The sequence below is a fragment of the Pan troglodytes genome, chromosome 13, assembly GCF_028858775.2.
Source record: "Pan troglodytes isolate AG18354 chromosome 13, NHGRI_mPanTro3-v2.0_pri, whole genome shotgun sequence".
NCBI classification, from domain to species: domain Eukaryota; kingdom Metazoa; phylum Chordata; class Mammalia; order Primates; family Hominidae; genus Pan; species Pan troglodytes.
Window position 1 is genome coordinate 59276901 of NC_072411.2, and position 15659 is coordinate 59292559.

The 15659-nt window shown below is 40.5% G+C and overlaps 1 protein-coding gene across 1 annotated transcript in view; it reads left to right on the forward strand.

Moving 5' to 3' along the window:
* Positions 1–634: 634 nt before the first annotated feature.
* GALNT5 (polypeptide N-acetylgalactosaminyltransferase 5) overlaps positions 635–15659 on the forward strand; it is a 56799-nt gene continuing 41774 nt past the window's right edge. Inside the window, exon 1 of the mRNA XM_525944.8 lies at positions 635–2949. Within this exon, the coding sequence (XP_525944.2) occupies positions 1496–2949 (1454 nt within the window). The 5' untranslated portion in view covers positions 635–1495. The remainder of the gene's footprint in view (positions 2950–15659) is intronic.

Sequence of the window (15659 nt, forward strand, 5' to 3'; positions counted from 1 at the left end):
AAAATATATATATATATATATATATTTAATACAATATCAGCCCAACTGTCATCTCCACCTCCTCTCTCATCAATTGACCAGAGTTTTGGGGATCTTCTTTCAAGTGGTTCTAATGAAAAGCCTGTGGGGGAACCGCTACCCTACCAGTCAACCAGCATCACTCAAAATCTGGTCCAAGTCCTGGTGTGGTCCTGAAACTTTTGCTTGCTGGTTTATGACGAGATAAGTACTGAAACTGAGAGTAAGTGTGTCTTAATCTGTTCAGGCTACTATAGAAGAATAACATAGACTAAGTGACTCATAAACAACAGAAATTTATTTCTCACAGTTCTAGAGACTGAGAAGTCAGAAATCAAGGCACCAGCAGATTCGTTGACTGGTGAAGGCCCATTTCCTGGTTCATAGATGGCACCTTCTCATTATGTCTTCACTTTGTGGAATGGCAAGGCAATAGGGCCTCTTTTTTAAGGGTGCTGATCCCATTCATGAGGGCTCTATCCTTATAATGAAATCACCTTCAAAAGCCCTACCTCCTAATATTATCACATTTATGATTAGGTTTCAACATATGAATTTTGGGTGGACATAAACATTCAGACCATAACAAAGTGTTTAGAAACTTTTATAGCAGTATGACAAATTAAGTTTATTTGTAATCAAATGTAATAATAAAAACAGATGGATTCGTGAAAAAAAAATAGTTGGCTTAATTACAAAGAAATACATTGAAACCCCTTGAATGAATGATCTAAATAATTAAACATATACATCTCTGGAAGTGAGGATATACCAGGCCCCTTCTTTAAGCTGTTATGTCTTAAAGCTGAAATGTTAACTTCAGTGATAAATTCCTCAGGCAGAGCATTGGCACCTGGCTACAACAGGGTTAATGAGCAGGAGTAGGGTAGGTGGGGTTACAAACCAGGAACACATGCCCTCCAAGTTAGATAGCTTTTTTTCCTCTTTAATTGCCGTTTAAACACACATGCTCTCACATAACACAGAAGGTGAGAGCTGAATGAAGTTTTCTGGGTAATGGCATGAAATGTTTTCCTTATGAGAAGTGGTGTTGAGTTACAGCGTGCAGACGGAGAACGGGGAGGAGAGAAACAGCAGTCTCAATCTGGCCCCCACCTTTTCTTGGGCTTGTAGGAAGGTGGACATGGGCTCCCGGAGACAAGACAAGTGATATGTTGAACTGTTCGGTGGCTGGAATCAACTGCTCCTGAAGTGACCTAAGGCCAGTGTTTACCAGAACTTAGCCAGGGCCAGCCAAGCAGGCACAGATGCTCTGCTATGAAATGCCACGCAGGCAGAGACTGACAAGCGGTAGGAACTGAGCTTTCCCCTTGGACTGCTGCTTCCTGCTGTGTTCAGGGGAGGGGGTCACTTTCTGGCAACTCTGCTGCTGCTGCTGCTGCTGCTACTTCAGCTCCCTCTCCACTCAAGGTAAGCAGGCTAAGGGAGGGCAGGCTGCTAGGGAAAGCTTTGTACCATGAACAGGATCCGAAAGTTTTTCCGAGGAAGTGGGCGAGTCTTGGCATTTATCTTTGTAGCTTCTGTCATCTGGCTCCTCTTTGACATGGCAGCTCTCCGCCTCTCATTCAGTGAGATCAACACTCGGGTCATCAAGGAAGACATTGTGAGGAGAGAGCGGATAGGATTCAGAGTTCAGCCAGACCAAGGGAAAATTTTTTACAGCAGCATAAAAGAGATGAAACCTCCCCTAAGGGGACATGGGAAAGGGGCATGGGGCAAAGAGAATGTTAGAAAAACTGAGGAGAGTGTGCTCAAGGTTGAAGTGGACTTGGACCAAACCCAGAGGGAAAGAAAAATGCAGAATGCCCTGGGAAGGGGCAAGGTTGTGCCGTTGTGGCATCCTGCACATCTGCAGACCCTCCCTGTGACTCCTAACAAGCAGAAGACAGACAGGAGAGGCACCAAACCTGAAGCCTCCTCTCACCAGGGGACACCAAAGCAAATGACAGCTCAGGGGGCTCCAAAGACCTCATTCATAGCAGCAAAAGGAACTCAGGTAGTCAAAATATCAGTACACATGGGACGTGTCAGTTTAAAACAGGAGCCCCGGAAGAGTCATAGTCCCAGCAGTGACACATCAAAACTAGCAGCTGAAAGGGACTTGAATGTGACCATCAGTCTTAGTACTGATAGACCAAAGCAGCGACCACAGGCAGTAGCAAAAGAGAGGGCACACCCTGCCAGCACAGCAGTGCCGAAGTCTGGGGAAGTCATGGCCTTAAACAAAACTAAGACTCAGAGCAAAGAAGTCAATGCAAATAAACACAAAGCCAATACGAGTCTTCCTTTTCCTAAGTTCATTGTCAATTCAAATCGCTTAAGGAAGCAATCTATTAATGAGACACCTTTGGGAAGTTTGCCAAAGGATGATGGAGCTAGAGGGGCTCATGGGAAGAAACTCAATTTCTCTGAAAGCCATCTTGTGATTATAACCAAAGAGGAAGAGCAAAAGGCAGACCCCAAAGAGGTCTCTAATTCTAAAACCAAAACAATATTTCCTAAAGTATTGGGTAAAAGCCAAAGTAAACACATTTCCAGGAATAGAAGTGAGATGTCTTTCTCTTCACTTGCTCCACATAGAGTACCACTGTCCCAAACTAACCATGCTTTAACTGGAGGGCTAGAGCCAGCAAAAATCAACATAACTGCCAAAGCCCCCCCTACAGAATACAACCAGAGTCATATAAAAGCCCTTTTACCTGAAGACAGTGGAATGCACCAGGTGTTAAGAATTGATGTGACACTTTCTCCAAGGGACCCCAAAGCTCCAGGGCAGTTTGGGCGTCCTGTAGTTGTCCCCCATGGAAAGGAGAAGGAGGCAGAAAGAAGATGGAAAGAAGGAAACTTCAATGTCTACCTTAGCGATTTGATCCCAGTGGATAGAGCCATTGAAGACACCAGACCTGCTGGGTAAGACCTATTTCTCTTCTCTTTCCTCAACCCCAAGTGCTTTGGCTGTTATATAGAGAGGATTTATTGCTAGATAATTTTGTGTGATTTTTGGTCACCTAGAGAATTAAAGAAACATTAATCATTGGATATCATTCAAATATTTCACCAGCTACACAGACAAAAATTCTCTTATTAGCAGTTGCAGAGTTCTCATTCTCTGAGACTTTGGTCCCTACCATTAGCTCATGTTCAATTTTCTTCCCTCTGTTGAAAACCTATTAAAATGATTAGATGAACTCAGTTCATAATAACATGAATATAAATGGTAGAGCTTAAAGTGTAATTCCATTAGAATAGTGACAATGAAGTGAATTCCCAATTTTGGAACTTTTCATTATTAGCAAGTTTGTCAGGAATACATTTGGGAAAGAAGCACACAGAAGGACTCTTCCAGGCCTCCCTGGAATCATATCTTAACCAGCAGAATTCTGCCTAATCATAAGTAATGATAACCAGGATAGCAAGAGAAGAAGTGACTTTACTCCCTAAAATTTAATCTCCTTTATAGGTGGAGATGGTAGACATTTCAGGAGATCAGTTACATAGGAATCATAATGTTGGAAAAAGTCAATCAGTCCATGACCAGCAAACACCTACAGGAGGTATAAAAAGCATAATAATAATCACTTATATTTGTAGACATTCACTATTTACAAAGAGCCTGCATACATATAGATGAACTCCATATGAGCCCTGCAAAGGAGGAGGCAGTCATTATGGTTCAACTTAACAAGCTGGCGAGGGCGCTCAGAAGTTACAACACTTTCTCAAGGTGATGCAGTTCTAAAGCTGCCCAATGGGCCTTCAGGAACCAGTCCTTCAAAAAGTTAAATTCCTATAACTATATCACCAGATGTGGATCAAAACATAGATATTTAATCTGATTCAAATATAATTGGGTTCCTGGCATTTTTTTTCTTGGCCCACTGATAAGTGAAGGTACTCAACAGCCGTATGTTCAATAACTGTTAACTCAGTTCCCTAAGTCAAACAATATTTGCCAGGAAGTTGGATTGGGGAATGTCAAGATTGAGACTTAGCACATGTGGCATGTAAACAATGGCCTTGTTTGGCTTCTGCAGAAAATTCTTCTTTGTGATCTAGGTAGTCAGCATTACATTTTAGTCAGTGTTACTAGGAAGAAGGCAGATACAGGGGAAGCTTTATCCATATTAGAAAGAAGAGTCTCTTCATTGTGATGTCGGCTACAACCAGGTCGTTTTCCATCTCTTAGCCATCAGCAAACAGCTATCAGCCATGCACTGCTTATACCAAGCACTGTGCCATTCACGCTTCTCACCCTGGTGATAATCACAGCCTTGATGAGAATGCAGACATACTCAAAGATGAGGAAACTGAGGCCCTGGGATGCTAGATTGCCTGTGGTCACAAAGCTAGTCATTGTAGAGAAATGATTAAAATTCATGCTCAAAATTATTCTGCACTCTCTTCCATCTCTTGCCAATCTCCCCTCAAAAAGGATCCTAAAAATTGTGTTGGCCCACCTCTAATCTAAAGTCCTGTGTATCACAGGATTACACATGCCAGCTTTGAACACAAAGTGCAAGGAAATGAAGTAGCCGTTAAAGCAGTTTCATTTTAACATGCCCTTATTGACCCGGCAGGCTGCTAGGGAGTCTGGGGAGGAATTAGACACTGCACAGAAGCACAAGCTCCAATTCCAAACCAGAGAAAAGGCACGTGTGTGGCGGGGGTGGGGGTGCTCAAAGCAAGTAATAACGATGTTATCACTAGTGTGGCTCACTGAAAGCTCGGGGACTCCCAGTACTTCTTAGTTTCTATACTTTGTTCTGTAGAAGTTAAGCATTGCAGCCCAGGAAAGTTACAGTCAGGCTCTGTCTTCTGAAGGAGGTTGTCCCAACTGTAGGAAAAATTGACACATGTGCTTGAGAGGATGAGTCAGAGAGCATGTGGCCAGGCCTCCTCCCTCTTATCACATAACCCACCTTGGCTAAATATAGGTGTGTCTCAAGCTGCCTGGCGGATGCTACGCTCCGCTCAGGGGTCTACCACCAGGGATCCCGGACCTGGGGCCTCCCAAAGTATTTTTCAGTCCTTTTGTAGCCCTCTTCTTTGAAAGAGGATAAATCATTTTTTGTTCTTTTACCCAAACACCTTGACTATAAATATGTGTAAATTATGTATTCATATAGATAAAGGTTAAAGAAAATACAATAAAAAAACATTTGATTCATCAGTTTGGCAAGATTTGGAGTGTTTTTTGTTTTTGTTTTTTTAAATTTGGCTTTATTTATTTTCAGCCTGGCTCAAAAAGCGTTTGAGGTAGCTGCTTACAGGAATGCATGCAATAAGATTTTTTAAGATAATAAGTTTTCAAAGTCAGCATAAGGGGAAATTGTTATAAAATAGAATAAGAAAATGAGTACGTGTGTGTGAAAGAGAGAGAGAGAGAGAACTAACTGTAAGAATACAGGAGGGCTAGCTTAAAATTAGCTGGAGTAGCATCCTACCACAACCTTTAAATTTTAAGAGTTTTGGAGAATATCTTCCTTATCGACCTATTCATTTCCCCAAAATCCACTGTTATAGATGAATTCATACATAACTGTCATATCACAACTGCTCATTGATACAGAATGAACCAAAAAATGTAAAAAAAAAAAAAAGCGCACAGATTTGGTATAATCATTTAAATTCAACTTCACCCAGTGAAGATAATAACTAGTCGGTAGTTAACATCATCTTAAAGATGAATGAGCTGATGTGCTAGGGTGAGATTACCATTAAGAAGTAGAGGACAGGCATGGTAGCTCAAGCCTGTAATCTCAGCACTTTGGGAGGCCATGGTTAGAGGATCCCTTGAGCCCAGGAGTTTGAGATCAGCCTGGGCAATATAGTGAGACCTCATCATTACAAAAAAATTTAAAAATTACCCAAGGGTGGTGGTGCATGCCTGTAGTCTCAGCCACTCAGGAAGCTGAGGTGGGAGGATCACTTGAGCCTGAGCAGTCGAGGTTGCAGTGAACCAAGATTGTGCCACTAGCCTGGGTGACAGAATAAGACCTTGTCTCAGAAAACAACAACAACAACAACAATAAAAAGGTAGAGGAGACAGGCAGGGATTTCCAGGACAACTTCTCTTACTCTTAGTTCTAAAATCAGATTCTCTTTTCCAAACCTGCTTTTTCCTCCGTTTTCTCTGGAGTCCCAAAGGACCATTGCTAAAATGTTAAGATTCAATTTCACACCTCTTTTTTTTTTTTTTTTGAGATGGAGTCTCGCTCTGTCACCCAGGCTGAGCGCAGTGGTGCGATCTCGGCTCACTGCAAACTCCGCCTCCCGGGTTCACACCATTCTCCTGCCTCAGCCTCCCAAGTAGCTGGGACTACAGGCACCTGCCACCATGCCCAGCTAATTTTTTGTATTTTTAGTAGAGACGGGGTTTCACCGTGTTAGCCAGGATGGTCTCGATCTCCTGACCTCATGATCCGCCCGCCTTGGCCTCCCAAAATGCTGGGATTACAGGCGTGAGCCACCGCATCCGGCCCACACCTCTTTTCTAAAGCACAAGAACTCCTTTCTGTTCTCAGGGTTACTCACACTGTCCTTTTCTGTCTGCCCATGTTTCTCCCCTTTGTGGTATAGCAATAGCACCCTGCACATGACATTTTCTCCAAGCTGGGCCCTTAGCATAAGAAAAGCTAATCTCTTTGCTCTTCTCCACCCTTTACAGTTGTAACCATCCACTGAGGTTTTCATTCACTGGTCCCTTCCCACAGCCTCCCTCCATCCTCACCATTCTCTTGCACACATTCTAATTCAATGTTGCTCAGAATCCAACTGGGGCTTCCTTCCACCTGGACCATGAGGTAGCTGTGACCTCTAAATTGCAATTACTCTTAGTGTACACAGGCATCCTAGTTACTGAAACACTGTTTATTCTGTGTTCTTCATTAACTGAATCCTTGAACGTCTGTTTTTCCTTCCTAGTGAAATTATAAGCTTCTGAAGGAAACTTTGTCTTTAGCTTTATTTTGTACTCCTTTAACACTGATCACAGTGCTGTACATTCAGAAGCAATAGGTTTACACAGTGTGAATTTAATATTTGTTTCTCTGAAATGATTTTTGAAAATTGATATTACTTTAAAAATAATCAAAAGGTAGCAATTCAAATGAAACCTGCAGCAAGTCTGTTTATAAATTAATAATGGCTTCTTAATTTTTCATTATGAATATATAGAAGATATTAAAATCTGATTTAAGGCAAATACATTCTGTTTAACACTATAATCTATTCATTAATTTGTGTTTATTCCTTATTTTATATTTTTGTTATTGTTTTGGTTCTTAATTTTAATGTTTTGGCTTTCAAGAGAGGAAAGCCTATTTTATTTATAAGAATGTTTTATGTCCGTATGTAAAATACAACTTCATTGTTGCCTAGAAATTTTGCCTATAAAATTTGCTTGAAATAAAATGCTTTTTTGACAGTTAAAGTTCCATATTTAATCTTTTTTTAATTAAAAGCTAATCCTTTCAGTTCTTGCTCCTAATGATTGAAGTTTGTTTCTGTCAGCAACAATCAACACACATACACACACACGCACACACACACACATACACACACACATACACACAGGTTTTGCTAAAATGTGATCCTATGCAGGGCAGTTCTACTTGGAGAAGTCTGTCTTTTGGCCTGAAGCTATAGTTAAGATGGAACTCCAAAAATGAACTTATTTTAAGAGTGCACTTCCTGAATCTGAATTTAGAGAAAAATGACTCAAAGGAATTTTTGCTGCCAGCATTTAGTTTTTAAAGTACAATAAGAATTCTGGCGTGCTTGTCTACCACTGCTGTGTCCTCGTAATGTTACTCAATTGCTTAATTTAATGCTTTGCTTTCCCTACAAAACTCTGGCAAGCCCCTCAATAAAGCAATTAAAATGGGTCTTTATTCTCTTAGCCCAGAGCCAGGACTGTCAACCAATAATTTGATTCCTTCCTACACAGCTAAAGAAAGGTTTTTTTTTGGCACATTTGAAAAGCAAAAGATAGCACCATGCATTTGCCACAAACCAATCTAAATTACTGAGGGGAAAGAAAAACTTTCTGGAACCTTAATTTTGATCCTAGTAGGGTCAAAAACTATAACGAATGAGTTACTGGAGGAGGAAGAGGAGGAGGGGGAGGAGACAGAAGAGAGAAAATAAAGTGATCAGGTATCCTCCCAAACTTTGAGCTTCTAAAAGTTTATCAGGCTGAGAGAAAAAAAGAAACTTTAAAGTTAAATTAAATTTAAATTTTTAATTTTTACATGGGACACAAATCTTAATTGATGAAATGAACGTGATTTTGTGACTAATAGTGATTGGAGAATATTAATTAAAATTGATTGGAGAAGCTATGAGATCTCCTTGAGAAACTAATTGGAGGCAGGAAAAAAAAAACTTCATGAGATGAATTCAAAAGGATTTACTTCCTGCTTTCACCTCTATGGGTAAAAGCAGTGCAGTGGTGCCTTTTGAATAGTGTGTATGTGTTCATTTGTGTGTGCACGTGCGTGCATTTGTGAGCATTTGTGTTTGTGTGTTAGAGCACAGTACTCTTTTTCACTCAAAAGTCATGTAGGAGAGCAGGACATAAAAAAGAAAACTTGTTAAAAGGGTTCAGACTAGACTGTAACATAATGAAGGTGAAATATGGCCAAAGGACAATGAACTGGGCCTTTGAATACTTTTATTTATCCCACTCTCCTTATAACAAAGGGAATAACAAAGACAACAAAGATTAGAGGAGAAGAACGGAAAGCACAATTCTGCTACTAGTTCAAATTCTGCTACTAGTTTCTTTCTAAAAAGAAAACAGCTAAACAGTGCCTAATTAATAGAAAACAGAAATGTTAAAGCGAATTCCTGACTTTTCCTCCTAAATACTGTGAAAGCCCTAGAAACACTCCTGGGAGAGAGTAGTTAGTAAATGCAGGAATTTGAAAGAAGTATACTTTTTCATATACGGAACACAAGGCCCAATTTAACCATCAGCATAATATATCAAACTTTTGCTGTAATATTGCCCTGGTACTCTTGGCCCTGAAAATAACTTCCTATTGGGCTTTTCTGGCTGATCCAATCAGAACAGAGCCTCTCAAGAGAGAAACAACTTTTTTGCTCAAGGTTCAGAAAATTCAGGGAAAATAGCAATGTTTAGAAGCTGTATTTTGCTGTTTGCTTTCGAAATGAAAGGAGCTTTTTAGAGTCTCCTGGAAAAACAGCTATATTATACCAAACTCAAGTACCACCTCAATTGGCCTTGCTTCTAAAATGTTGATAATATGGACATGTGTGAGAAGCAGCAATATGAGGAAACAGTGTTTACAAAGGCTTCACAACTTGCCTTCTCATTTAATCCTTAAAACAATTCCTCAAGGTAGATACTATCATCATCCCAGCTTTACCTATAGAAAAACTGAGACTTACAGAGGAAGCTGAGGTTTCAGATAATAGCAGATATTTCAGACAGTGGCAGTTCATTTCATTGCATGTGATATTTGCTCATTGCCTATCAATCAGGAGCGGTGCGCCATGCCAGGCAGTTGAGGCCTTTCATCCTTCAGGCATATTATTTCATCTGATCCTTGTGGCCATGCCAGATTAGCAAAGTGTTACCTCTCTTTATTAACAGATGAGGGGGGAAAAAAGAGCAAATGGTAAAGTAATTTGCCCAAGGCCTCACAGCTCACAAGTGCCAATGTTGGGACCCAACCTCTAGTTTTCTGACTCTTCCTCACTCAGTAATAATTCCACTGCACCAGTCTGGTTCCCTCTCCACCTCCAGCAACTCTCCCCACATAGTGACCATCATCACCTGCAAGTCTCCTTAGCTTGCCAAGGCCCTGTGCTAAAGCGGAATCCCTCCATTGCTCAGCTTCACACACAAAGAAAATGCTTAGTTTTGTTTCAGTCAGTGATGTGTGTATATGCATATATGTATGCATGTAGACTTATGTGTGTGTGTTTGTGTGTGTGTTTGTATCTAAGCAGTCCTCACAGCAACACTATGAGATATTAACTTCCATATGTTTTACAGTTGAGAAGAGTGAGACTGTAAAAGAATAAATGATTTATCCATTGTCCCAGCAAACTAATAGCAAATTTGGGATTCAAAAGAAAATTTCCCAATTTTTAATTCTAGTATTCTTTCCACAGGTGACAGCTTTTCCTTCCTTTGTTTCCTTATAGTCATATGACATTGGCAGAAATTAAAACACCTCTCTTCCTTATACATGGGTAAGAGATGCATGATGGGAATTAAGTTTGCATGACATGTACCTCATCAGAGAAAAAAATTATAGAAAAGCATTTCCTATATAGCACTAAGCAAAGGTGATTCTTTAAAACTTGGCCATAACCACAGCCCTGCAGTGAACAAATCTCTCTGGGCTGCTACTGCAAAGTATGGCATCAGAGCATGGTCATTGACTTCAAGGCGTATACAGCAAAATGTGATGCTGAAACACAGGGGACTGTTGGGAAAAAGGAGATAAAAAGCTAAACCTGTCCTGGGAGAGAACAAAAATGTTCGAGCTGCAACCTGAAAGAGTAGAGAGTCAGAGAAATGGAGAAAGCAGTAAAAAGGATGATCCATTGAGAAATCGAGGGAAATCTGACATGGGTTGCAGGAGAGCAATGAGGACGTAAATGAGGCCATAGAAGTAAGTAGAGTCCAGATCACTCAGGACCTTCAGGTTCTTCCAAGGGCCAGTGGGAAACCGTTAAATGATTTAAGACCATAGAAATAACAATTTAATTTGCCTTTTCTCAGGGGACTTATGCCCCAAAGGAAAGCACTTACAGGTAAATGCTAAAGTTGCATAGAAAACCACAGAATGTTAATACTAGGTGAAGATTTGAAAGTTTTCTAATCTAGTCCTTTATGTTACAGACAACGTTCCAGGAGAAAAATGACTTGCCCAAGGTCATACACAGCAGGAAAGACAGAACATCCCCGCCTAGTATTATTTCTGCCACATCACACCACCTCCTCCTCTTCTCCCTGCCATCCCAATTTCACTGTGACAGCTTCCTGCTCAAAACAGACTATTGTTGAAGTGGTGAATGTTTATGCTGGTGGCTTATATTTCTAAGCCTGAGTCCTGTCACTTTGATGACTTTACATTTACCATGGCAACCACAGCCGCAGCTGGCTAAGAACTTTGGAGTAGAAGTGATGAGTGTGACTTAAATTTTCTGAATTAGTAGCCAGGTGATTTTGACTGAATGTCATGGATAGTCTACCCTAGAAAGAACAAAACATGAAAATACAGTTTTTATATCACTGTACCTTCTTATCAGTGAGAGGGAAAGCAGCCCCAACAATTCTAAGGTCTGGGAGAAAAGAATAAAATCCCAGACAGAGCTCTTCAGCTGTGTGCTCAATTCTCCTCCTGATGTTCCTGAGATATCAGTGCTTGGTGAGTGAAGGCCCCTGAAGGCTCACATGAAGGCAGTAGTTGAATTGCAAATAGAAGTTAAGAAAATATTCTCCTTGACCTTCTGTTCAAACCTGTGAAGGCTGAGACTTGACCCACATAGTACATCTTGACTGTCTCGGAATAAAATGAAAAATTCATAGAAATGAGAGAATGTTATCATTCCCTCAATCTTATGATTTAGAACCTTCTCTATTTGATAGGCTACATTCAAATCAGGTTAGTGGCTCAGCATTCAGCACACAGAAGCCAGGAGGGTGGGACGCATCACTTTCTGGGTCTCTCGATAAATGGTTGAGCACTTGATAGATTCAGATTGAAGGACTGCTTCAGAAAAGGGCAGTGTGCTCCCTCAAAATGTGTTTATTTGCATTATGGGTAATCGTAGGTTCTCACATGAGTTTTTCAGCATGAAGCTCACAAAATATTTTTACATCCATTATCTCATCAAATCTTCACCACTGTTCTGTGATGAAGGCATTGTAATCTCCATCCTAAAAGTGAGGAAACTAAGGTTCTAGGGGCCTAACTGACTTGCCCATGGCCATAGGGCCAATAAATGCTAGAATGAACTAAAAACTTAGTCTCTTGTCATCTTTCTCAAGTCCAGAGTCTTTCTGTCCACCACAGTAGTATGTCAGCTAAGTGCAGGATAGTGAAACTCCCCACATTAGAGGCCCCATTTGTTTTTAGAACTTGGATTGGCTGCAGTAATCTAAGCCTAGATTCCACCCCAGACAAAGAGATTGGATTAATTTTTTAAGTATAGCATGGCACCAGTAGACTCTAAATACCTAATTTGTATAATAAATAGGCATATAGAATATAAATGTGATTTCTTAGCCTCAAAAAAGTTACAAACCTAGAAATATCTGGCATTCAAATTAGACTTTAGCAGCAATTTCTCCTCCCATGATATAGGCAGAAATTAAGGAAAAATTGAAATAAAGGAAACTTGCTTGAATTAGGTTGGTGTAGGATAACTTGAAATGGTTTTTACAACCTATGCCAACTAGATGACATAGTGTCTGCCCAGAATATTCTCCATTCTCCTCAAGCCCCTACCCTATTACATTAGCAAGTAACCTTTCTTCCAGTATGAAAGACTAGAGTAAGAGTTTAAAATGCTGAAAGCTTTGCGGGGGTTTCCCACTGTTCCTTTGAACAAAACAAGCACACTAGTTTTGCTAGATACCCGGAAACATGTTTAATCTGTTTAGTAATGCAGGAGAACAGGCCTCTGTAAATGTCAGAGTGCCTTGACATGTCAGTCACCCCAAATCAAGGCACACCCTGAAACTCTGTATTGGAAATCTCAGGCATTTCTTTCTGGGTCCCTCTTTCCCATCCTGTAATATTGCTTTTACCAGGCACTAATATGATCTGTACCATATAATCTTCCACAGAATTTCTTCATTGTAATTCTTTAAACACATCTAAGATATATATTTGTCAACAATTGGCAGAGGTACTACTTATTTGCTGGGATATTAGCATCTAGTGGAATCTCTCATGATCTGCCCATGTAGGGTACTAATGGTGAAATTAAGGCACCATGACACAATCGGGGGAATAGAGGATTAGATATTTGGTGATTAGAGGTGTCTTCCCCAAATCTCTCAAATTTCTGAGAATTTTTCTTACCTCCAATTTTAGACTGTCTAGCACTTTTTAGAACTTCCTTCTAAAAAGGACAAAAACTCTACTAATTTAAAATACAGGAAGAGTCATTTGCATGAGCCTGCTTAGTTAACTCCTCCTGATACAATTCCTTTTGTCACTGGATGTTTCTCAGACCAACCAAATTTTAACCATAAAGCAACTCTCACGACTTCACAGCTGGGCTTGTTGGTTTATGCCGAATTTGTGTAATTGATCCTTTCTTTTTAGAACTGATTTGATTTTTTTTTCAGCACCAAATACCATTAAAAAAATGTAACTGTGAAATGTGAATTTCTCATTAATTTATATTATAAAGTTAGAGATGAGGAAGTCATAGGCCGTAGCTGTTTTCTTCTGTACCCTCCCTTTCACTCAGGCTATTAAACTCCTCTTAGCTTTACTTCCTCTTTCCCTGACCCAGAGCCCATGCCGGAACATTCAACCACCTTACACCAGTCCTCTCAAACCTCACTACCCATTCTCTTTCTACCTCATGTGCTCTGATATCCCTTAGACTCATATTAATCCAGCAATTTGCTTTATCTCTTCTTACACGCAGGCTGGCAGGCACTGGTGGAGCAAATCATATATTGAAATTTCATAAAATTTTGGCATCTCCAGTTTCAGGAAAGTGCTCACTGCCCCTCTGAAATCCTAGCTAGCTGGCTAGCATTCTCTCCCATTGCCCATAGTATCTGTCCAAAATATTCTCCATTCTCCTCAAGCCCCTAGCCTATTACATTAACAGATAACCCTTCCTCCAGTATGAGCTATGAATATTTTCAACTTCTCATCCCATGTGCATAAATATATTTGTATACGTTACCACCTTTTTGTACTTTCTATCTCAAAGGGAAATATTTCTTCCACTATTTAAGCTTTAAGTTCCATCTCATCTCCATCCATTCATTCATGCATTCAATACATATTTATCAAATATTTATTGTGTAACTGTGCTGGAAGCTTGTGGTACTGTAGTAAGCAAGGCAGATTTGTCTTGCCCTCAGAAAATTTTGGATGCAGAAGATAAGGAAATAAGATTGATAAATGAATGCTGTGACAGAAACACAATAATAGGGAATAATAAAAGAATAGCTAAATTTTGAGAGGGTAGGCCAGGTGCAGTGGCTCACGCCTGTAAACCCAGCACTTTGGGAGGCCGAGGCGGGTGGATCACAAGGTCAGGAGATCGAGACCATCCTGGCTAATATGGTGAAACCCGTCTCTACTAAAAATACACAAAAATTAGCCAGGCGTGGTGGCAGGTGCCTGTAGTCCCAGCTACTCAGGAGGCTGAAGTAGGAGAATGGCGTGAACCCGGGAGGCGGAGCCTGCAGTGAGCGGTGATCACGCCACTCCACTACAGCCCAGACTCTGTCTCAAAAAAAAAAAATGTGAAAGGGTTGTCAAAGACGGCATCTCTATGAAGGGAATATTTAAGATAGGAACTAAATGAATAGAAGCAGCCAGCCGCGAAGACATGGGAAGGGTAGCAAAAATGCTAGAAGTTAAGCAAATAACAAAAGCTGGAGTGTTCTTCAGGGAACTGAAAGAAGGCCAAGGTGGAGTGTGTGAGGGGAGAGTGGAATGACAGGCAGTTGGAAAGTTGAGCAGGGGTCCTATACACTAAATAATTTGGATTTTTTTCCTTTTCACTTTGTCCCATAGAAATTGACTGAGGATTTTAAACAGAAGAGTGGTGTTGATCTGACAAATTGTGGAAGTAGTGTCCCGTTAGGAGACTCCAGCAATAATCCTGGAGAAAGAGAGTGGACGCTCAAGAGCTAGGGGAGGCAACTGTGGAGGTATAAAGATGTTATAACTGAGATATCTGTTGGCAATACACAGAATAGAAGTTGATGGATTGATTGTATTTATGGTCAGGAAGAGGGTGAAGTCTAGATGAGAATCCATATTTCTGCAGCAAGGTGGGTGGTGATGCCATTATGAGGGAAATGCAGAGGAGCTGGTTGGGTTGAGTGGGGTGAAGTCAAGGTTTCTGTTTCAGACACACTATGAGTGAGATGCCTGTGAGACATGCAGAGAAGATGTTCAGAAATTGTTTGGATATAAGTTAAGTCTGCAATTCAGATGGGAAATCTGACCTGGATATAAACTAGGAAGATATTATCACACTTAAAACTGTGAGCATGATGGGCTCATACAATCATATCACACATAGAAGAAAACAAAGCCCCAGACCCAGCTCTGAGAAACTTGTGTTTCTTAAGAGGAAAGGAAAGCTGAGAAGGAAACTGAAGGTGAAAAGCCAGTGAGTGATGGGTGAAAACGGAGGGTGTAGTGTCTCATGGGACAAAAAATTTAAAAATGGAGAGTGGCCAAAGGAAACTAGACTTGTTAATTGCATCAACTGCCACTGTAAGGTGGGTTAACATAAAGAGACCTTGCTTCATTGATAATCCTATCGATTACTGATTTTTTTTTCAACTCTCAGCTCTATCTGTACCTACTCTGATGCTCATAAATATGATTCTGTCCATGTCTACTCAAAAGAGGAAGGGAGAACAGGAA